The 23,284-nt window shown below is 48.1% G+C and overlaps 1 protein-coding gene and 1 long non-coding RNA gene across 2 annotated transcripts in view; one reads left to right on the top strand and one right to left on the bottom strand.

The window, feature by feature from the left end:
* Positions 1-7,990, bottom strand: part of MAPKAPK2 (MAPK activated protein kinase 2) — a 45,645-nt gene extending 37,655 nt beyond the window's left edge. The window contains exon 1 of the mRNA XM_007171663.3: positions 7,454-7,990. Coding sequence (XP_007171725.3) covers positions 7,454-7,771 — 318 coding nt within the window. The 5' untranslated portion in view covers positions 7,772-7,990. The remainder of the gene's footprint in view (positions 1-7,453) is intronic.
* LOC114236414 (uncharacterized) lies at positions 6,594-17,016 on the top strand. Its single transcript, XR_003622382.2, has 3 exons — positions 6,594-6,719; positions 8,407-8,518; positions 15,056-17,016. It is a non-coding gene; the product is annotated as an uncharacterized LOC114236414 (long non-coding RNA).
* The last annotated feature ends 6,268 nt before the right edge of the window (positions 17,017-23,284 follow it).

Here is a 23,284-nt window from a genome sequence, read left to right on the forward strand (position 1 = left end):
CTTCAGGTTCAAAAGAACCATCCCGGAGATAAGCCAAACAGAGATGTTCACCACATCTTCTCTGAGATAGAAAAGCCTTCACCACTCCTCACGTCCCTGGAAGAGCCCTGGATGGACACTGGCCATGGAGATGCCTGGAAACGCCCCTCAAGAGTAAGATGCCCTTTCATACGATCCTTCTGGACAGCTCAGGTTCCTGGCAGAATGAACACACAGCTTGGCTGGTCTTAGAAGGGAACATCAGTTACAGATAAAGGCTGACCTTGGAGCCACGCCCCAGCCTGTACTACCTGGCAGATGGTACATTAAGGTGTTTACCGGATCAGAGAATGAAGACCCCCAAGAACTGGGCACCGCCAGAGGGGAGCACAACCCTATCCCCGCTTCCACGGAGTCTCCTCTTCCGCCAACAAAATCTTCTGGCCTGGCACTCAGGACCTCAGTCCAAAGCTCCAGGGCTGAAAACACAGCTTTAGCCCTGAATGGCAGGAAGAAGAGAAACGAAAACAGACCTCACTAGGCATCTCCCTCTCCTCTTGCTTCCTCAGTCTCCTCACATCCCTTAGTACCCAGTCCTGCGGGTGAGAAGTGGTGCCTGGAGGTACATCCTAACTTCCCCATAAGCTCTGGGACTCAGTCCCCAGCTCTCACCTCAGAACAGCCCCAAACCCATACTATAACTCCAAGTGAATTAGAAGGCGGCACCCATCTGTATGGACCCAGTCACACACCAAGGCAAAGCCTGACAAGTGGACAGTGGGTTGGATCAGAGCCCTCCTCCTCCCTCAGCCAGGTGCCCTGTGCAGGGCACAGCCTGCACAGCCAACCACAGCAGCCAGGTTTGGCCCCGTAACTTCAAACGGGAAGGAGTTTCAGATGGGGAAAAAAATGAAGAGTTCCCATCTCTACCCTGAGCCACCAGAACACTAAGATTCTTCTGATTTCAAGGAAGGAGAGGATTCACACCCCACTGAGTTACACAGTCCATCCTCTCTGCTGAGGCACTTGCTGGAACACTCACCAAGTCTTCACACAAGAGAAGGCGCAGCTGGTCAATGATGGTTATTAATTAACTGGACAGGAGCTGCCCTGCAACCCAGCAGCAAGCCTATCAAAAGGGCATCCACGCTGGCCCAGATACTGCTGATGGTCAGACGTGGAGCAAGTCAGCAAGCTCTCCTGCCTCTTGCCTCCAGCACAGCCCTCCACCATCCCACACTGCCATGTCCCAGAAGCCACTGGTAGCCTGACCCTCTGATGTGTACACTGAGGCCTAGAAAGTTTAACTGACCTGTTCAAAGTCACACAGCTAGTTAGCAGGGCACCAAGACTAGCTCTATCCATCTTTCTTCCTTTCTCTCTCTCTCTCTCTCTTTCTTTCTTTCTAATCTAGCACATAACCCATGGTATCGGGTTTATCCCTAGATATTTATATCCATACATATCTTAAAACACAAAATATCACTATTCCCCTAAGGACTAGAAAAGGTATAAAATCTGATTTTGGTTACATATCTGGTGTACATCAAGCTGCTCAGTGGCATGGTCCCATCTTATTACCAATGGCCCCGTTTCTAAGATGACTAATGTAGAAAGATCCTAGTGACCAGTTAGTGGAGATGAGTTTTGCACCGCCAGGTCCACAAACCCCATACTCTTACCTCTAGCAACCAAAACACCAAAGGAACCCAGACCAAGAGGAGGTCCCAGCGAACCAGGTCCCAAGACAAGGCTCTGATGCTGATACCAGGTAAGACCTTGGATATACCACTGAACCTTTCTGGACTGGCCCAGCCTCTTCCTCGGTGAGGTGGAAAGGGTCAAGAAAGATAAGCAGGGAGTGTTGTGAGCTCTAAGGAACTATGAGTTGTGGGTCCCTTTGCCACTGAGCCTTATATCATTACCAAGAGCAGCTGCAGCCCCTTCAAACACAAAGAACAGCTCTGCCCTGCCCACCCACTTCTGTCCAGGACACTGCAGCAACTGGAAAGGTACAGCACAGGGAGGAGGGGAAAAAAGAGACCCCACAGGATCCTTGGGAAGGCCTCATGCAGAGGAGAGGGAGCAGGAAAGTATGAATCCTGTGCCACAGATGTCAAATTACCAGGGAGAATCCTGCATCAGAGCACAGGAGGGCCACTTGGGAATCGTGAAAAGACTCAGATGCAGATACTGATGCCCTGTCTTCCCCGCCATGGCTGGCATTCCTCTCGGCACAGACTCCACACATCCCTGGGCTCTGCGGGTAGGGAGGGGGCCTCCGTCATCCCCAGGATGTGGCCAGGGATTAAGTTTGCCTCCAGCAGTCCTGAAGCTTGGCTCCTCCAGGCCTCTCCCTGAATCCCCTGCACCTGCTTCTTAAATAAAATCATCAACTGATGATGGCCCAACTCCTCAGATTCCAAGCAGTCAAAACATCTTAATTATGAATACCAATACCTTCATCCTCTAAAAAGGACCCCTTCATTTCCCAGACACCCATCAATATTTGGTCCTGAGGCCTGGGGCTGCTTTTCTCCCCCTTTTGTCAGCCACTGATCCCACATCTTAGCTGGAGATTATTTTCAAGCTCTATCAAAGCCCAGAATTCATAAGTGAAAAAGAACCATGAGCTGCCCCAGCTTTGATCCTGCCTCAGTGGACGTCAAGAGTCCTGCTGCAGTAGACAGCAACCAGGGCAGGGCCCAAAGCAAGGAACAGGGTCTCTGAACCCAGAAGCTACACCTTCCCTCAAAAAACCACAAGCCCCAACCTCAGAGATTTGTAACCTTTCTTTATAACATCCTGTTAGTTTACTTCATGCTCCTCAAACACTTTAAAACTTGCTTTTAACACAAAGAGCGGTTACGCTCAATTCTGAATCACCAGCCCCACTTGCTCCTTACCAACTGATCCACTCTCCCCTCAGCTGCCCCGAGGGCAACGCCACCATCACCTCCTGCAGATGTGCTCATTCCTCAGAGACTGTCCTCAGCTCCTTCGGTCCTCACAGATTGCCTCTTCAAAGTTCTTCTATTCCCAACCACACAATTTAACCCCTAGACCAGCAAAGTACAATAGAACTTTCTACAAGGTCGAAAATGTTCTTCTCCACTGTTCAATTCAGTAGCCATTAGCCACATGTAGCTACTGAACACGTGACATGTGGCTAGCAACTGATTTTTAAATTTAACTTAGTTTAATTTAATTAATCAATTTTAGCTAATTTTAAATAGCTATACATGGGCATTGGCTACCATACTGGGCAGTACAGCCCTAGACTACATTTGTTAATTTCACCTTCTCCAAATAAGCGTCCTGACCTCCAAAATTTTAAGGCCACTTTCAATGTCTGTATCCTCCATACAACAAAGCATATGGTAGGATGCTCAGAGAATTGTTAACTACTGTAACAACAGTAGAGATAAAAGAGATTGGCTGATTAATGAAACTTTCCTCACCTTGTGATTCCATCCAGCAAACCCCAATTTGGGACACTGCCCCTCACCCAGCCGCAAACTCTCTTGCTCCCCGACCAGTACACAGCACGAGGCGTGCTGGAGAGAGTGCAGCCTGCACTGAGGGGATGTGGGAGCCCCGACTCTCCCGCTCAACCATGAGAGGTTCTGATCAGCTCCCCTTCAGAACACCAAGGAAGCCACATGGCGGTGACACGAAGTCACCTGGAGAGGGAGGATTGCTGGAGAAAGGCAAGAAGGAACAGTACTTTGTTTCCTCTCATCGACACAACGGAAAGACAAACAGAGATAAGTTATGACAACATTCTATATTTTGTAAAGCAGTAATATGCTTCACCGAATGAGAGTCACACGGCAGAGAGGGACAACGGTGCTGGCTTTAATTAAATTTGTTCAACTAATACCTAAGAGTCACTGTGACACAATGAAGCAGTAAGCAACTGAAAAACCCCCGCAGGGAATAGGACCAATTACCGCACAAGTGAGTTGAGACTAGGCGTCCCTACCAAAGAAACAGTGAATAGAATTCTCATGTTCTTGCACAAAAAATAATACTAGTAAATAAGATTTCTAGCTAACACTTCCTAAAAAGGGGAGGGGGTGGTAAAAAAAAATGTTTGTTACTGAAGATTCAAAACTCATGGAGCTGCTGAGTTGGTTTGTAAGCTGCCTCTCCAACTCTGGCGATCTCTGCTGGGAAGCCGATAAGTCCCTACCCAGCACCCCCTGGCCAACAGTCAAGGAGGGCCTGCGGTGACAGTAGCTCCTCGGGCTTGAGAGGCTCTGGAGCAGCAGCCAGTCCCAGGGCCAAGCCTGCTGATGTCAGTGCAGTTCCCAAGTGGGAAGCGGTCAGCCGTCCTGGGTTCTAATCCTGGTTCTGCCAAGTGCATGGCTGTATTACCTCAAGCAAGCCTCTGCTCTGGGCCTTGGTTTTCTCATCTGCAAAATGAGGGGGTTGGATGAGATGACCTCTAAAGTCCCTTCCAACTCTGACAGAAGTATGAGTATGACTCAGATCTTCGCAAAAGCAGCCAGGAGAGATGGTGAGGCAAGGTCATAGCACCCACCAAAAAGCATGTAAATGTTACCTCTCTCAGATGGAGGTAGAGAAATAGCAGGGCGGATTGGGACTATTTTTTAAATCACTGATTACATTTAATAGGACTAAGAGGTCACCAGACCACAGACAGGGAGCAGGGCATCAAGGCAGCCGCCACCTCTCATCAACTCTCAGGGCTGTGAGATAGCAGATATCAGACCCCCCATGACAGGCCCTGCTGCTGCTCTACAGCTCTTTGACCTAACACCCTGGGTAGAGCAGAGGTCTCCTCCCTTTTTCTTCAGGCACCTTTCCAATGAGGCAATCCCTCCTGCCCCACCACCTCTTCCTCCCTTGCTTAATAATCAAAACACTCCTGGTTTTGAAAATCATTTCAGTACTCAGCACCTATGGTTAAGTTAATCAAGATTCAAGATCTAGAAATCTCTTTGGTGTGTGTCTCTGGAACAGAATTCTTTGAACCAGATTCCCCCCACAGCTGTAATTATGTCTCAGCCAGTATTTCGATATTGGAAGCGCTGTTGACACTGCTAACAGTCTCTGAATGCCTCATCCCTTCTTTCTTCCTCTATTATTAAGTTTTTACACAAAGATATGTGGGAAATCTACAATTTAACAGTTGAGTCAACTTGTAAGATCTGGGAGCAGGCTGCCTGTCAAAACACACTCTGACTTCAATCTTCATCCACTTCTAACCTGAGAAGGACAAACTATGAGTGTTATTTAAAATACTCCTGGATCTTTAGCACAGGGAGATCAGCTCGGTGCTTTGTGACCACCTAGAGGGGTGGGATAGGGAGGGTGGGAGGGAGACGCAAGATGGAGGAGATATGGGGATATATGTATATGTATAGCTGATTCACTTTGTTATAAAGCAGAAACTAACACACCATTGTAAAGCAATTATACTCCAATAAAGATGTTAAAAAAATAAAATAAAATACTGCTGGATCCTTCCTTTCAAAACCATTCGAAGGGGGAAAAAATCCAAATCTTTCTCCTATTAATTACAATAGAAATCTGAATTGCCACCCAAAAGCATTTTAGAGGGTGGTTTTCTGTGTCTATTAAATAGAATAAGGAGCAGAAGTTGAGAGCTTTTGTTCTGAAGTCTTTATACCATATTCCAGCTATCCAAGAAAATGAGCAGCCAGTGTCCCCAAACTGCTGATGGGTGAAGGCAGATGGCGTCTCAGAGGGGATAGAAAATTCTCCTGGAAAGAATGTCTGTCACTTCCTCAACAGTACAGTTTAACTGTGGTCAAACAGTATTCACTCAACTCCACTCCCCGACGTTAGAGCCACGGGGTCAAACAACCACTCTCCTTCCCTGCCCCCAGTTATGAGTAAGGAAAGAACGGTCTAAGGCACAAATAATAAAGAGTTCAGGATACTGACATATTCCTTCTCCAAAAGTCGACACCAAACAACCAAAAGCCCTCAGCAACAGCTTATAGTAAAAACCAAACAAATCTGACAGTGTTGAGGCTAGCTGAAGTTCTCCCCCAAAAGGGAGGATGAAAGCAGCAAGAAACTAATTTTAGAGGCCTTAAAATCTGTTAAGTTGAACATGCTTGTCTTCTTCAACCCCCAAGTACCAGGGTCTTATTATATCTAATTATATATCCCAACAGTTCCACCCATAACACATATCTGAGTTTCGTATGAATAGCTGAAACACAGCTAGCCACAGGGATTGAGGGGGAAGAGAAAATATAACACAGGAAGTATTTTTCTCCTCCTCCAGTCATTAAGACACCCCAGGGGAAAAAGGCGTTTTGGGTCACCTTTAGAGATGTGGTTTGATCTGAAACCCCTCTTTGGGGAAAACCTTTTTCATGACCCTGAACAGTGGCTCACACTGCACTGGCGACTCATCAGACCTCCAAGTCCATTCTGTTTAACTTCCGAAGTAGATACTCTCACTGAAATCCCCATTCTCCCCCCTACCAGATCCCCTTAAAAAAGAAAAGAAAAAAAAAAAGAGGTTGGTTTTCCCCAGCTCCAGGAAAACGCTCCCTCCTGCTGTCCACCAATCGCCCACGTCCAGGACTCAAGTGGCCATCTCCGATTTGCGGAATCAGCACTGGCCAAGCCGTGGTTTACGGACCCGGTTTACAATGATCAATGGAGCTATGGAAACAGGAGACACCGCGCTGGAGCCTGCTGGCCTCCCATCTGGAGCCTCGCAGGCACTGAAGGTAGGAGGGGGCACCCTCTCGGATCAAAACAAATCCTCCCTCGCGCTCGGGGCGGTCGTGGGGTGGGGGCGGTGTCGGTGTCCCAGCGGAATCTCCAGCCTTGCACCTCCCCGGCCGGCGCGCCCCAAGGCAGCACAGCCGCACTCGCAAGGCCCAGGGAAGTGAAATCACACATTCCGGCTCCCAAATAAGGAGCGAGGCTAAATAAACCTCTGAGATACGACTTCTCCAAACCAACCGACCAACCAGCTCAATGAGTAATGGGCCTTTTGTGCCCACAGAAAGAAAGGAGGGAGGAGAGGATGGGGAACCACAACCCCCGAAAATCACTTCCTTGAGACTAGGGGGAAAATTAGCAGAAGTGGTCCCGAAGCCAACCGTTGCGACTCGGCTGGATGCCGCTCAAACCCAAAATGGCAGGGTCCTCAAGAGTCCTCTCGAGTCCCCGCCACTCACACCCGGAGGTGACCGGAAACTCGGTCTCGGCTGTGCGGTCCGCCGGGACCTGACCTTCCCGCTGCCTCCCGCCCCCTGCCGCGCACTTGGCACCCCTCGCGCGCGCGGGACGGGCAGCCCCGCCGCGGCCACTCCTCCGCGGCCCCGACGTCAGTCCGAGGAAAGCGTCGGCGCGACCACGCTGAGCCACCGAGAGCTTAGGCCGCTGCGGAGTGCCGGGGGTGGTCCCCGGGAGACCCCCTCCGCCCGTCCTCCCCTCCCTCGGGCCCCAAACCTACTTTTAGAGCGAATTTCTCCTGGGTCCTCTTGTTGAAGATCTGCAAAACTTTCCCGTTGATGCCCAGTCCCAGGACCTGGGTGGTAACCTTGTAGTCGTCGATGATGGCGTTCTTCTTGATCTGCAGGCTCGACTTGACGTGGAACTGGGGGAACTGCTGCGGGGGCTGCGGCGGCGGCTGGGCCGGGGGGTGAGGTTGGGCCGGGGCGGGGGGTTGCGGCGGCGGCGGCGGGTTGGGGAACATCGCCGGCGTTGGACAGCATGGTGCGGTGGCGGCGGTGGCGGCGGGCTGGGGAACAGCACCGGAGTTGGACAGCATGGTGCCCGGAGGCGCGGGAGCAGCGGCGGGAGGGCCCGCGGCGGGCCCCTCCTCCGGCTCCGGACGGGTTCCCCGCCACCCCCAGCCCGGCTGCGAAGTTTGCTCCGGGCTGGAGCCGGCTTCCCCGCCCCGGCCCGGCTCCAGGCTCGGCGGGTCGCGGGGCTCCGTGGGTCCCGCTGTGCGCTGCTGGCGCCCACCGACCCTGCTCCCTCCCTCCCACCCTCCCCCCGGGGGCCAGGCGCTCGGTGGAACGCGGGACGGCGGGGCCCCGGCCGGGGGGGAAGCGGCCGCGCGACAAAGTACCCAGCCCGAGGGCCGGCGGCCGCGTCACAGCCTCGTCTGCGTCCGGGGCCGGTCCTTAAAGGGGAGGGTCGGAGGGGGCAGGGCTTGGGGAGGCGGGACGGAGCTGGGGAGGCGTGGGCGTGGGGGAGGGGCTGGCCTTAAAGGGGAGGACGCGAGGCTTCCGGAGCGTGAAGGGCCAAAGCTGGGGACTGGGGCTGGGGACAGGGAGCCGGGACCGAGAAATCGTAGTTCTTAAATAATCAGGGCCACGCAAAGCGAAAGGGGAGGCGTATGAAAGTAGCTGCATAATCAGATAGATAATCCACTTTTCTCCAATTGTCTGGCTCTTTTAGACAGCAGCAGCTGGGGGTGTATTTCGAAGGCGAGGGATGACTAGCAAGTATGAGCCAGATGAGACCTCTGGGGTGACCTGGAATTACAGAGGCCACTCATTCTCGGAATAGGGTGAGGCAAATATGGAATATTTTAACTTGAACACTTTCCTCTGAGTTTTGCATTTCTTTTCTCACAAATTTGTTTTTCGGTAAAGATTTATTATCGTATAAATATGAACAATTTAGTAATTATACTTTTGAACATTTTTTCATGTAAATTAGCTAAAAAGGGATACAGGGCAGGAAGAGGATGGATTGACATTCAGACTACCTGAAATCAGGGAGCCTTTTCCTCTGACTGGCTGTGTGATCCTGAGCAAGTCGGTGCACCTCTCCCAGTGGGAAGAATGGGGTGTGGAGAGAATTCCCTGAGACAATGTACCAAAAAGGGAAGGTCTGGGGAATAGGTCCTGATTTCCAATGTGGAAAAGTTAGGCCCTGAACCTACAGCCATAAGAAATGGGTATTTTTGAAGAAGCCAAGTTCTAGTCCAATTTAGCCCCATGTCTCTGAGGAAGATAGTAAGGATCTAGCTGGACCTAAGCATAGCCCAGATCAGGGGAGGAGACTGGGGAGGCCCTAAATTTAAGCTGCCAGAGGGTCTCGATACATATTCTGATGGGGGTTTGGGGATGATCATGAAATACCTTCCTGCTGACCTCCTCCCCACTCTGAGTAGTAAAACAGCTCAGAAATAAGACAAGGAGCAAGAGAGGTGAAGACAAAACCTCAGCTTAATTACTGATAAGGCCAAATTAGAGAGTGTGACTTTACCTATGGCCACACGTGGCCCCTAACACGTTCCCCCAACACTCTAGAGCCCCCTTGTCCAGGGAGACCTAGCTCAGGGAGAAGCAGAGGAGGGAACATCCTAAGGACAGGTGCCCTGAGGACCGAGCCCAGGCAAGGATGGAGTGAAGGGTAGCCTGAAAGGTAGAAGTTACCCTCCCAGCAGAGTCCCTTCCCAGGAGTCACTCCTTGGTCCATTCCATGGACCAAGGAGAAATATGATTCCCCTAACACAGATACTCGCTCTTAGCACAGTTAATTTAGCGTACACCTTGACTTTGTGCAAGGTGCCATGCTCAGGCCTGCAGTGGTGGATGGTGTTGATCTGTGGGGGAGAAGACAGGTACAAGCAGACAGCATCAAGAGAGTGGCACTGACACAAGTCTGGGAGGTGAGGGCAGAGGGATTCTCCTCTGCAATAGCAGGCGGCGGAAGCTCTCCTCTCATGCTAGAGGGTGGATAAGTTATTAGACAGTTCCCCATTCCTCTGACTCCTCAAAGATAAAAAGACAGCCTACGGCCACAGAGATTGGAAAACACCTCACCCGTTCTGCAGCACTACTATCACCTCCCTGAGGCACACAAGGGAGAAGCCCAAGGACTGAGAGAAGGACGCAGGGATGGGGAGGTGGAAGCGCCTGCTCCTCGGTCTCATCTCAGCTGGGCTGGGGCTGCGCAGCGCTGGGAGTTGGTCTTTTTTCCTCTGCAGAGGGTCACCAGTGGCTTCCTACTGCCTGGCACTGAGTTTTCACCTGCTTCCCTCCACAAGGCTAGACAGAGGATAAGCTCTTTTTGCCCTTTCAGAGACAGAAGGCACAGTGGAAAGAGAACAGAATTTAGAGACAAATGACCTGAGTTCAAGTCTCTCCTCTTTGTATCTGAAAAAAGGAGACAAATAATAAAATCGAATATCAGGGCTGAGTGAGAATTAAATGAGATAGTGTTCATGAGAACTACCCAAAAGCTAGAAATGATCATGAAATAGTAAATCTTATCATGACTGAGGCATTGCTGGCTTGCTCCTCTGCTCTGTGCCCACTGCCTGGGGATCTGCCCCTGATATCAAAGCTGCCTTCCTATCTAGCTGGGACTCTGGGGAGATGCTGCAGCCCAGTGACCTAGGAATAACTAGACAACTGAAACCACAGCTGGGACTTCCTCCTGGAATTACAAGGACCAATTAGGCCCAGGGGTCACACAAGGACTCAGTACATAGAGATTACAGAAGCTGCACACACAGCACCCAGAAAACATATACATATATCAACACAAACACATAAGTGCAATATGCCTGGCATGTAACAGACACGAAATAAATGTCTAATGGATGGATAATAACTGGGGAGTGAGATGGGCTAAAGGAAGAACCTAAGATGGGCAAGAGATCCAGAGTCTTAAGTTCCATTCCAGTTCTAACTAACTATGTAACCTCATGCAAGTCCCGTGCCCTCTCAGTTCCCTCTTTCTCATCTGTCCAACAGTGATGATAACATCTGTCCTGCCTCCCTTGTAGAGCTATTGTAAGAATAAAATAAAATATTTTTTCTTAGTACATGGAAGTCCAAAGTCCTATTTGTATAATACCAAGCTCTCAATCATCTGTAATGAACTACTTAAACAATTTTTATGGATATGTAGAAGCACTTCAGAAGTTAAAAGTCTATGCAAATATAAAGGACTATTTTTGTCTACTATTGACATGCAAACACATATGCCATGCAATACTGTACACACAAAGACAATTTAAAGACCTCAGGTACATAGAATTTGGTTAATTATAATCCTCCTCATCATTGAATCATTGGTCCATGTATCTCTGCTTTTATTTAATTAGTTATTAGTTTGGTTGTTTTGTTTTGTTTTGTTTTGGGGCGGGTTTTTTGGCTGCACCTTGCAGGGATCTTAGTTCCCTGACCAGGGATTGAACCCAGGCCATGGCAGTGAAAGTGCCAAGTCCTAACCACTGGACCACCAGGAAAGTCCTTAGTTATTTTTAATAATGCAGTAGGCACCTGTGAATCCACTACCCAAAATGAAAACCAGGACTTTGACAGTAGCATACATCTAACTAGGTGGTTCCTCCGTTCACCCCCAACCCACCTCTGTTTTCTCTGACCAAGATAACCATTATCTTGAATCCTAGGTTCATCATTCCTTTGCTTTCCTTTTATGTAGTTTTATTTCATAAGGACACATAAAGGTGTCTGACCTTCATAAAAGGTGAAGCTCATAGTGTCTTAAAAGGGAGGTGGATATGGGTGACTTCATCAGAAAGATGAGGTTAAAATAAGGCAATGTCTTGTCATAGTTTCAGAGTATTCCCCACCTCCTCACAATGATGGTGACGATGATGATAATGATGGCGATTATTGAGTGCTTACTCTATACCCAACACTGTGCTCAGCCCGCCATTGTCTCATTTAAATCTCCTGAGGGTCTGTGGTAGAGATTGCTGGTTGTTTCCACCAGTATCCATTTCCCCCTCTTTGATAGTAAAGAATCTTCAGTACTTAGCTAAGCACATGACTGCCCGGAATCAAAACTACATTTCCCAGCCTCCATTACAGCTGGCTGTGTTCATGACTTGTAAATGGAAGCTGTTGAGAAAAGAGGTAAGTCCTCCTCCTTCTCTTCCTCTTTTCTCCTTCCTGGTGGCTGGAATAAAAATGTAATGGCTGGAGGAACTTACCTGGTGGTCCAGTGGTTAAGAATCCATCTTGCAATGCAGGGGACGCCAGTTCAATCCCTGGTTGGGGAACTAAGATCCCACATACCACAGGGCATTACTAAGCCCACGCGCCACAACTACTGAGCCCGAGCTCTGGAGCCCTCGCGCACCACAACTAGAGAGAATCCCGAGCACTGCAGCGAAGAGCCCACGTGCAGCAACTAAGGCCCAGTGCAGCCAATAAATAAATTTTTTTTTTTTTTTTTTTTATGTAATGGCTGGAGCTTGAGCAGCCATCTTGAATCATGAATTGGAGGCCACAGGTTGAGGATGACAGAGCAAAAGGATATAGTCTATGTCCTTCTATCCATGGAGTATGGATAGAAGATGGAGCCTGGATCCATCGTATCAGCCCTAAACAACTTACCCAGCCTTTATATGAAATAGAAATAAATGTCCTTCTTATTACAGCAACTGATGTTCTAAGTTTTCTATCACTCACATCCAAATCCCATTCTATTATATCAACCCTATGAGATACGTACTGTTATCCTCATTTATCTATTTTAAAAATGAGGAAACTTAGTCCTAGAGAAATTGAATAACTTTCCTAGGGGTACATAGTTAACAAAGCACAGAACCCAGGTCTTTCTGACCCAAAGTCCATTTTCATGGCCCCCACTCTAAATCCTAAGCAGACATACACCCACATATCCTTCTTGATGTCCAAAATATGGTATCTTGCCATTTCTGGGCAGGAATGACCTAAAGAGGTATGGCCTATACTTTCCATTTTAGATAAACTTTAAATCTCCCACACCTCAATTTCCTTCAATCTTGACCTAATCTGTTAGAGTATAGGTCTGTGTTAATTTGCATGGCTGGGTTATATGATACGATTACTTGTGAATCCATGACAATATCTCTTCTCAAGGCTTCCCCCGCCCTGCCTTCCACCATCAGAGTAAAAATTTCCTATTTTGCTGTGATATGGCATTATGAATGGATGACAAAGGGTGAAAATCTATGGAGGTGAATTTCCTGCACATTTTCAGATAACACGCTTTTGATGAAATACGATCATCCGCAAGCTGTTGGATAGATATATGCACACAGATAAAGTGGCCTTTGTATCTATTGCTGGGGCACACAAAATACTGCAGAAGGGAGCATGATTCACAGGAAAGGCTCTCTTCACTGAAAGCTCACTCTTGGAAAGGAAAATGACTCGAGGCCTAGGAGAGATTAGCAGTCTTCATGTTATACGCTAGTTTTTCTTTGAGAGATTGAGAAATTCTCCAAAGCAAAAATGACAGATATATAAGAATTATTCATCACAAAATTTCTGAAATCTCTGAAAGTACTAGGGACTGATCCACAGAAAGAAATTTTACCCAAAGCAAATATTGTGGGCAGTCGCCTATGTGAGGACATCTCAGAGGGGAAGAAATGCTCTGCTCCCCCACCCCAATGCCCTTATCTGCACCCCATCCTTTGACTGTTTTTTTTTTTTTTTAAAGGTTTGTGGGTTTTTTTTTTTTTAATTAATTTATTTATTTAGTTTTGGGTGTGTTGGGTCTTCGTTTCTGTGCGAGGGCTTTCTCCAGTTCCAGCGAGCGGGGCCACTCTTCATCGCGGTGCGCGGGCCTCTCACTGTCGCGGCCGCTCTTGTTGCGGAGCACGGGCTCCAGACGCGCAGGCTCAGTAGTCGTGGCTCCCGGGCCTAGCCGCTCTGCGGCATGTGGGATCTTCCCAGACCAGGGCTCGAACCCGTGTCCCCTGCATTAGAAGGCAGACTCTCAACCACTGCACCACCAGGGAAGCCCCCTTTGACTGTTTAATGCCACAGCAGGGAGCAGCCGGAGCAGAGGGGACGGATGGGAATGGGAAGAGAAAGAAGTAAGTACCTAAGGGGGAACAGAAACTTAGCTTCTGCACATCGACAGACATGACCTGGTCCAAAGGGACGGAAAATGGGACTAATTAAGACTACAGGTTGCCTAACTGTAAATTCCGTGCCTTAGTATGGGAAATGGAGAGGAAAGGGGTAAATATTCCACCATAGTCAAGATAGCCCAAGACTGTTGTCCCATATTAAAAGCTTTGCCCCTCCAGTCTAGCTTGTATCTGGGCATGTCAATTGCGATTCAGATGAGCATTCAGCCTGGATAGTGAAATGGGGAAGGGAGAAAGGTAAAGGGGATTTGCCATCCAGGAACACAACCAGGGTGTGTCAACCCAAAGGGTCATTGGTCTTTGTCTGGTAACCTGCTGACCCCTGGAATTTTTTTCCATCCCTCACTTAAGATGAGTAAATGGGAGTGGGAAGGTAGGAAAGGTAGGAAGAGATGTGTGTGTGTGTGTGGACTGGGTAACAATTTCCTAAGTGTATAAGAATAAACAGCTCCCCATGAGACCATAATTTTGAGGCAGCAGAACATGGCGGAATCAAGTTCTGGGTTCAAATCCCACCTCTACCACTTACTACTATAATAACTGCACCTCTGCATTCTTTTTGTATAATGAAGGGGGAGATAATACTCCCTAGATTAATATTCCTGTGCCAAGTTTTGAGCTGTTACTGACACATACTGATTGGCCTCTGTGGGGCGGTTATTATGCAGCAGGTACATTCATACCAATCATCTCTTTCAATCCTCTCAACAGGCTGTACTTAGTTAGTATTATTTCTGCTATTCCAATCATTGAAAGCACTGTGGCTCAGAAAGGTTAAATACCCGGCCAAAGTCATCACACTAGAGCAGAAGAGCTGGAATTCAAAACTCATGCTGTTTCCACACATGTCAAAGTCCATGTTCCTAAATGCTCCTGTAAGTTGTCCAGCCACCTGACACCTGCCAGGCCACTCTGGGGAAGCCATCCCAGCCTGTGCACATGGCTCAGGAGAAGGAAACAGTCTGCAACCTGCAACTTACTCAGATTCCAAAGACTCTTCCTCCAAGACAGAGAGTTAAAGGCAATGAATAAAGTCATTTAAGCAGTAGTGAATTTAGGATCCTAGGATGTATAAGCTTTTGAGAAATGACCTAAATATATGAGGTACATGTGGTATAACCCACATTTTGTTTTGGTTTTGCTCATTAAATGACAGAGGTAGGAGCTAACTTTTTCCCCCATGTTTCTCTTTAGGTTATGAAAACTATAATATTGTAGAGATGAAAAGGACCTGTGAAGACCACCTGATCTGTCAACTTTCTCAAAAGACCACACCTACATGTAGACAAGTAGGTGTGTGACCTTAAAAACTTTAGGCTCTCAGAACTTCCGGTGTCTCACTATATCATGAAAGGAAGTTCTTCCTTTTGTGTGACCTATATAGTACATGTTGCGGGCAAGTCCCTCTCATTCCTGGAAGCTCGCTCATTGATGCTGGAAAGGCGTCTCCCCACAGCTTTGGATAGATGTCTAGAACCCTCCCTTCATTGGAGCAGTAGGTGCAGGGGAAAATTGGATGTGCTGGAAGAGAGAAGTTGGCATGTGGACCAGCCTGGTACCTGCACCTGACCCCCACCATCAATTTTGCACCCCCTTTCATATCCACAAACATTGACTGAGCACCAGTTAAGGTCAAGTATTGTACTGGGCATAGGAATGCTCAGAGGACCCTGATGGACCTTGAGTGCCTTGAGAAGTTACATATATATATATATTTACATGTATATGTAAATGGTGACGGTTATGTATATACATAACATAAAATGTATCATTTTAACTATTAACTAGTTCAGAGGCATTAAGTACACTCACATTGTTGTGCAGCCATCACCACCATCCATCTCCAGAAATTTTCATCTTCCTAAATTAGTTCTCTGAAGTCATTAAATAATAACTCCCCACTCCCATCCTCCTCCCAGCCCCTGGCAACCACCATTCTACTTTCTGTCTCTATGGATTTGACTACTCTAGGAAACTCATATAAGTGAAATCATACAGTATTTGTCTTTTTATGACTGGCTTGTTTTACTTAGCATGATGTATTTAAGGTTCATTCATGTTGTAGCATGTATCAGAATTTCCTTTTTTTTAAGGCTGTACCATTTTATATATATATATACCACCTTTTATTTATTCACTCATCCCTCTTGATGGACACTTGGTTTGCTTTCACCCTTTGGCTATTGTGAATAATGATGCTATGAACATGGGTGTACAAATATCTGTTTGAGCCCCTGCTTACAATTCTTTTAGCTATATACCCAGAAGTTGAATTGCTGCATCCTATGCTAATTCTATGTAAAATTCTTTAGGACCTGCCATGTTATTTTCCATAGCAGCTGCATCACTTTACATTCCCATCAGCAATGCATAAGAGTTCCAATTTCTCCACTTAGCTAACACTTGTTATTTTCTAGGTTTTTTGGGTTTTGTTTTTGGTAATAGCCGTCCTAATGGGTGTGGCCTTGAGAGGGTTTAAGTATGGGTCTTCAGGGCTCACAAACAAGAGAGAGTCATCTAGAAAGTTCTCACCAAAGAAATGACATTTGACCTAGGGATCTAAATATGGGCAAGAATTCTCCAGGCAGAGGAGGAGAAAGGGGTAACACTAAACAATAGAGCAAAGGGAGACGAGAAATTGCACAGCCTGTTTAGGAGCAGCAGGTGGTCAGCACAGGCTGGAATGTAGGGTGTGCAGGGGAGAGTGTCAAGATGTGAGGCGAAAAGCAGATTTAAGGGCTAGACATTCCACTAAGGTTTTGGACTTTGGGCAACAGGGAGCCATTGGTAATACTATGTGAAAGTGCTGTGCAAACTTCAACACATGATATAAATGCAAGAACTTAGAACAAAAAAGAAAGAAGTGTTTTTAAAGAAAAAAATGGGGACTCACCTGTGGTTAAGAATCCACCTGTCAATATGCAGGGGACACGGGTTTGAGCCCTGGTCCGGGAAGATCTCACATGCTGCAAAGCAACTAAGCCCGTGCTCCACAACTACTGAGCCCGCGTGCTGCAACTACAGAAGCCCGAGCGCCTATAGCCCGTGCTCCGCAGCAAGAGAAGCCACCGCAATGAGAAGCCCACACACGCACCACAACGAAGAGTAGCCCCCGCTCACCGCAACTAGAGAAAGCCCACGCGCAGCAACAAAGAGCGAACACAGCCTAAAATAAATAAATAAATATTTTAAAAAATAAAATAAAGAAACAAATGTACTAAGATTAATACACAATACCTGGAAATTGGAGGCAGTTTCTGGCATCTACCAGGAAGGACACTGGGCCCCCGGTAGCCAGACCCCTGGTGTTGGCTCCCAGTGCAAAGGCAGCCGAATGACCCGCCCGTGTCGACCTCTCTGGTACAGAGGGGCTTAACTGTCCATGAGATGGGAGAGTGGTCACAGGTCCACTAGAGGGGTCACAGGTCCTCCCTCCTTCCTCCTGGATCACTGCACTCAGCAACGTGTCACCTTTTAGTGCAAGATTCCAAGTCATTCAGACACTTGGAAAATCTCCCCAAGCAGCCACCTGCCTCTGACAGCCCCTTCTAAGCCTGAAGTCGGACCCAGATGAGGCCTCCCCAATGCAGCTGCCTCACTGTCCCTTCTGCCTTGAGGAGCGAGACAAAGGACTCTTCCCTATACTCAACAGGTAGAAGATTTACAAAATTACAGAATATTCCATCTCTCTCTCTCTCTCTGAACCTTTAATACAGCAGTCCCCAAACTTTTTGGTACCAGGGACCAGTTTCGTGGAAGACAATTTTTCCACAGACCAGTGGGAGGGGGGATGGTTTCGGGATGATTCAAGCTCATTACATTTATTGTACACTTTATTTCTATAGTTATTACATTGTAATATATAATGAAATAATTATACAACTCACCATAATGCTGACAGGAGGTGGAGCTCAGGCAGTAACGCGAGCGATGTGGGGCAGCTCTAAATACAGATGAAGCTTTGCTTGCTTGCCACTGCTCACCTCCTGCTGTGCGACCCGGTTCCTAACAGGCCACGGAACAGTATCGGCCCGTGGCCCGGGGGTTGGGGACCCCTGCTTTAGTACGTGAACATGGTACACAATGCAAAAGCCCCAAAGGACATATAGTAAACAGCTCTCTCCCAGCCACCCAGTTCTCTGCCCCATTTTCTCATGCATCCTTCCAGAGGTATTTAAGCCAGTCCAGCTTTTCGCTTAAGAACTAGCATGGACTGTGTTTGGCCTAAATCCCAGGACACCAGATCCTAAACTCCAAAGTCCACTGTCAAGAGCGAAGCCCTGGATGAGCCATGTTAGCCAAAGTCAAAAGGCTTGGGTAGCTCGTGGCCATGCCAGCCTGCAGCGCAGCCTTTACTCTGTGCTTCCTGGGATCAGGGCATCCTCCGGAGTCTGAGGCTTCTCCCAGCATCGGTGAGGGAAGGGATAGGAAGTGAGCGATGATGGCCTGGGGTGGGAGCTGGGTATAGATCAGGGAAGAGGGTGAGACCAATCCTGGAAGAGGACGGATGGGGCTATGCTCCCCAGTTCTGTGGGGGAGGCCTCCGAATCTGGGCCCACTGGCTGCCCCCCTTGTGTCTGCAGAGCCATCTGGTGCAAAGACCCCTGTCAATAGGAAAGGTAGCAAAGAGGGGTGTGTGGGCAGCCTTCCCCTGGGCCTTCCCCAGACAGGTCAGGGCCCAAGCAGGGGTGTTTCTTAAAGTCTCGGTGTGATCGCAGCTGTCTGGGCCACTGAGCTCCTGCCTGCGTCACTCCCCAGGAATCTGGTTCTTGTTTACCACCGAGAAGTGTGGTGATTACAGAGCCAAGCGGCCCTCCTCCAGCTTCCTCAGGGAGTGTGTGGGGAACCCAGGGCCTGGAAAGGGAGACGTGCTGAGTGGGAAGATTAGCGGGCTTCCTCACCAGGATGAGTCAGGGAAGGGCCTGGCGGGACTCCAGCGTGGCCTGGGCTGGGACACCTGGGACCATCTTCTACAGAGCTGGGAAAAGAAAGAGCAGGGCAGCAGAAGAAGCAAATGAAGGTGAACGGGCAAGGTCTGGGGGCAAGGAACCAGGAAGCCTGGAGTCAAGATGACACTACCTGTTGTGTGCTCCGCACTGTGTTAAGAAAGAACAGAGGGCTTCCCTGGTGGCGCAGTGGTTGAGAATCTGCCTGCCAAGGCAGGGGACACGGGTTGGAGCCCTGGTCTGGGAGGATCCCACATGCTGTGGAGCAACTGGGCCCGTGAGCCACAACTACTGAGCCTGCGCATCTGGAGCCTGTGCTCCGCAACGAGAGAAGCCGCGACAGTGAGAGGCCCGCGCACCACGATGAAGAGTGGCCCCCGCTTGCCGCAACTAGAGAAAGCCCTCGCACGGAAACGAAGACCCAACACACCCAAAAATAAATAAAAATAAATAAATTTTTTAAAACAATGTTTAAAAAAAAAACCCAAAAAACCTTTAAAAAAAAAAAAAAAAAAAAAGAACAGAGACCTGGCAGGCAGTGAAGCCTCCTGCAAACTTCTTATCCATCCCTGGGGGTGACTGTCCAGTGCCTGCCACAGAATACGACACTTATTTTTGCTGGGCAGATGGAATGGAAGATGGTGGCTGGCACTCAGGGAAAGACAAATAAAAGTCGTAATAATCACGCCAATTGATCAAGCACTTCCTATGTTCCTGACATGGTTCTAAGCGCTCGCCATGTGTTAAGCAATTCCCAGAACAGCCCTACAAGGCAGGTGTTACTAATATCCTTTCGGGGACCCAGATGAGGAAATTGAGGCCCAGTGTGTTTAAGTGACTTAAAGTAAGGACTGGAGTGGGGCTTTGAAGGTGGGAAGCTGGGACCCAACCCTGTCTTCTTAGGCACCATGCTTTCCTGAGCAGGGAGCAGGGGCCACCCAAAGATAGACAGCTTGGGGCATAAGGCTCTATCCTAGAGTTTCTTCTCCCATCAGTTACCCTGTTGTGACCTCACCCCCATGCCAACCCTGGATGGGCTCCACTGGACCCTGTTCTAGGCTTGGAAAAAATGGCAATGAAACTAAGATGGCTATTTTTTCCCAAACCAAAATTCCAATAATCTGTTTCTCTGGATCAAGATCTTGGTCCAAAAGCGATTAAAGGTGTTGGGAGGAGAACAAGAGCTGAGCATCCTACTCTCCCTCTCCCTGCTCCTTGTCCTGAAGCCTTTTCTCTTCTGTTCCCTCTGCATTTTTCAGAACATTGTCCAAATGCGGGGGTATTTCCAAAACACCAGCTTGCTCCATTTACTTCCCTCACAGCTGTCTGCTCTTTTCTCCCTGGGAAGTTGAGCTAACAAGGCAATCTGAAAATCAGGTCATTTCTACTGTTTTTCAGCATTTCCAGGGGCCCTGGTGCTGCGAATGGAAATGTCAACGTGGGGTAATTACATGGCCCCATGCCCTGTTTTCCGACTACCGTTTATCCATAATCGATTCCTGAGAAAGACAAAGGATGTGGATAATCAGCCAAGCAGATGGAGTGTCAGGCGGCCAGGCCAGAAGAGAAAACATAGCTCCCCTGAAGGGAGAGGGAAGAAAGGCCTCTGGCTCAGGGAATGTCTACTGTGGGGACAAAACCGGCTCCAGAGGAAAGCATCAGGCTCAGACCTGGCCTCAGCAGATAAGGTGTGTGTAGAGGAACCAATTAATCACTGGACGTGTCCTTTAACATCTGACAGCCTTTGGAAGCTCTCTCTAGGAAATGGGGAAGGAAAAAGTAAGGAAGGACCCTGAGGATATCACATGAAGGAGGAAGCATGGGCATTAGAATAAGGTGGAAAGATCACAAGTCCTGGAAACTAGTTATTTAAAGACACTCCTTGTAACACACACACACACACACACACACACACACACACACACACACACACACACACACTGGAGGTTGATAGAGCCTGTGATGGGACCACAGTTTTCTTTGGCTGGCTTCTTTGCCTTTAGGTCTGGCTGAGAAGATGCGGCTAGACATTTATCATTGGGCATTTTAGTCAGTTTCACTTCCTGTTTCTCATGCTGAAAGCATAATAGTCATCATAATGATAATAATAGTTCCTCAGGCTTGCCTCTGCCTCCTATTTATCTAAGGCCTCCAAGAAGTGTGTGTATAAGTGGGAGGGGGGAGAGTACAGCTTAGCTACTCTATCAGTCAACAGCTGAGGGTGGAGGCAGGCATGGAGGTGAGGGTAAGGGATAGGAATTAGCAATGGAAATTATTAAGCTCATTTTTTTTTCAAAAAGAGGAATCTAAGTGTGCTGGTAGTTCCCCAATTGGCTATTCTCACCACAGAGATGTTTGTAAATCCCTTCTCCCAGGGTCCTCCAAAAATAAATCCTTCCCTTTTCAGCCTTCAATCCGTCCTAATCTAGGAAATCCTTGTAATATGAGGCCCAGAGACTTTAAGCTGACTTCCTAGAGTCACACAACAGGAAAGATAGGACCAGACCAGGCTTCTTGTGCATCCATTAAAAGCTGCAACCAGGAAGGGAATTTCCAACTCTATGGGGAACTTGCAAAGTTGTTAGGAAAAACCACAACTATTTCTGCTAAGGAAAAAATATGCAGTCCTCCATAGGCTTGAAACCCCAGGATAGTTAAGAGAGAGCTCTGTCTTACTGGGAATAGGTTGGGACCATCTAAGATTAGGAGAGGGCAGGGGAAACAGCTTCCAGACTTTGATCAGGACAACTGTTCACAGAATAGAGGTGTCGGGCCAGTATTTTAATTTTTTACCGCCAGTAAAAGGAGCTGTACTTTAAGGACAAAGGTTGAGCACTTTACAGGCTCTGGGGACTCAGATGGGAGTGGAGGGAAGTGGGGGAGGGAGCCATTATCATGATGACAATAGTAACGTAGTCCTTCCTTTAGATCCTGCCCTCCCCTTGGGGATCTGAGGACAAGTGGAGGGAGGGAGGAAGCAGGTGGTTCAAGAGTCTTTTCTATATGAACAAAAAAGGCAGGTAAAGAAAAAAATTAAACCACCAGAGAGAACCCCTAATTAATTGAGTTAAGATTAAAAAAAAAAAAAAGCTTCCTCTCAGACACAAAGACATACACAGACACACATCCCACACGGACAGACGCAGCCTGAAGCACTATTTAGTTACACTAAGGATGAGAGGATGTGAGATCACACGTTTGTTTATTGTGATACTTATTATTGTTGGATTTTTTTCCCCAAAAGACAATCATAAGCCTAGGGCTGGATGGTGAATGCCAGGCTAACAATGTAAAAATGAGAAGTTAACTGTGACCCTGTGAATAATCAACCTGGGGCTGTCAAGTGAGGAATCCATGCAGGGAGGGAATAATACTAACACTAAACATGCACATAGCAATCACTACGTGCCAGACACTGTTCTGAGCCCTTTACACACATTTGCTCATTTAACATTCGCAGCAAGCCTGTGAGATAGGCTGCGACTCTTAGGATCCACACGCTTCTCATCCACGCTCATTGCAACCCCGGCTGCCCTCGCATTTCAGAGCCTGTAGACAGACTGGGTTATCTAACCCTCACCTCTGCCTCTCTTCCCAGCAGCAACTGCCACAGGCCCAGGACCAGCCACATAGTCTGCAGGACCCAGTGCGAAATGAAAATGCAGGGCTCCTTGTTCAGAAATTAGGAAGAATTCCAAGGAAGCAACAGAAGAGCATTAAGCCAAACATGGGGCCCCCTAGGCACAGGTCCCTGTGTGACCACGTGGGCCACACACCCATGAAGCTGGCCCTGCAGCGATACCCCCGAAATCCCTGCACAGAACAGTTGTGGAATCTTCTGTTATCCGACCCTGGTGTGTGCCCTACTCCTGAAAAAGGAAAGGGAGCAAGAAAAACACATTGTATCCCACATACACTGGGCATGTGTGTATGGCTTTGTTGAAGAAGGTATTCCAAGTTCGGTTTTCAGACTTGATCTAGCTGAGTTTTAAGGTCTCTCCCAACACCGTATTAGGAGATTCGTCCTTTTATTCTTCCCTTTCCTCACATCCCACATTCAACTGGTTGGCAGTTCTTGCTGCTTCTGTTTCAGCAAGGCCTCCTGTATCCTGCCCTCTTTTCCATCTCCCCTGCCACTACCCTAGTTTTCTCTCACCTAGAATATTCCAGTAACTAGCTAACTAGATTCCTTGCTTTCAGTCCCCACTGTTTCCAATCCATCTTTCTCTCTGCTTGTTATGCTTAGGCTCTTTTTTTGTTTTTCATAGACCTTTATTGGAGTATAATTGCTTCACAGTACTGTGTTAGTTGATGTTGCACAACAAAGCGAATCAGCCATATGCATACACATGGCCCCATATCCCCTCCCTCTTGAGCCTCCCTCCCACTCTCCCTATCCCACCCCTCTAGGTCATCGCAAAGCGCTGAGCTGATCTCCCTGTGCTATGCTGCTGCTTCCCACCAGCCAACTGTTTTA

The sequence above is a fragment of the Balaenoptera acutorostrata genome, chromosome 1 (assembly GCF_949987535.1).
Source record: "Balaenoptera acutorostrata chromosome 1, mBalAcu1.1, whole genome shotgun sequence".
NCBI lineage: Eukaryota > Metazoa > Chordata > Mammalia > Artiodactyla > Balaenopteridae > Balaenoptera > Balaenoptera acutorostrata.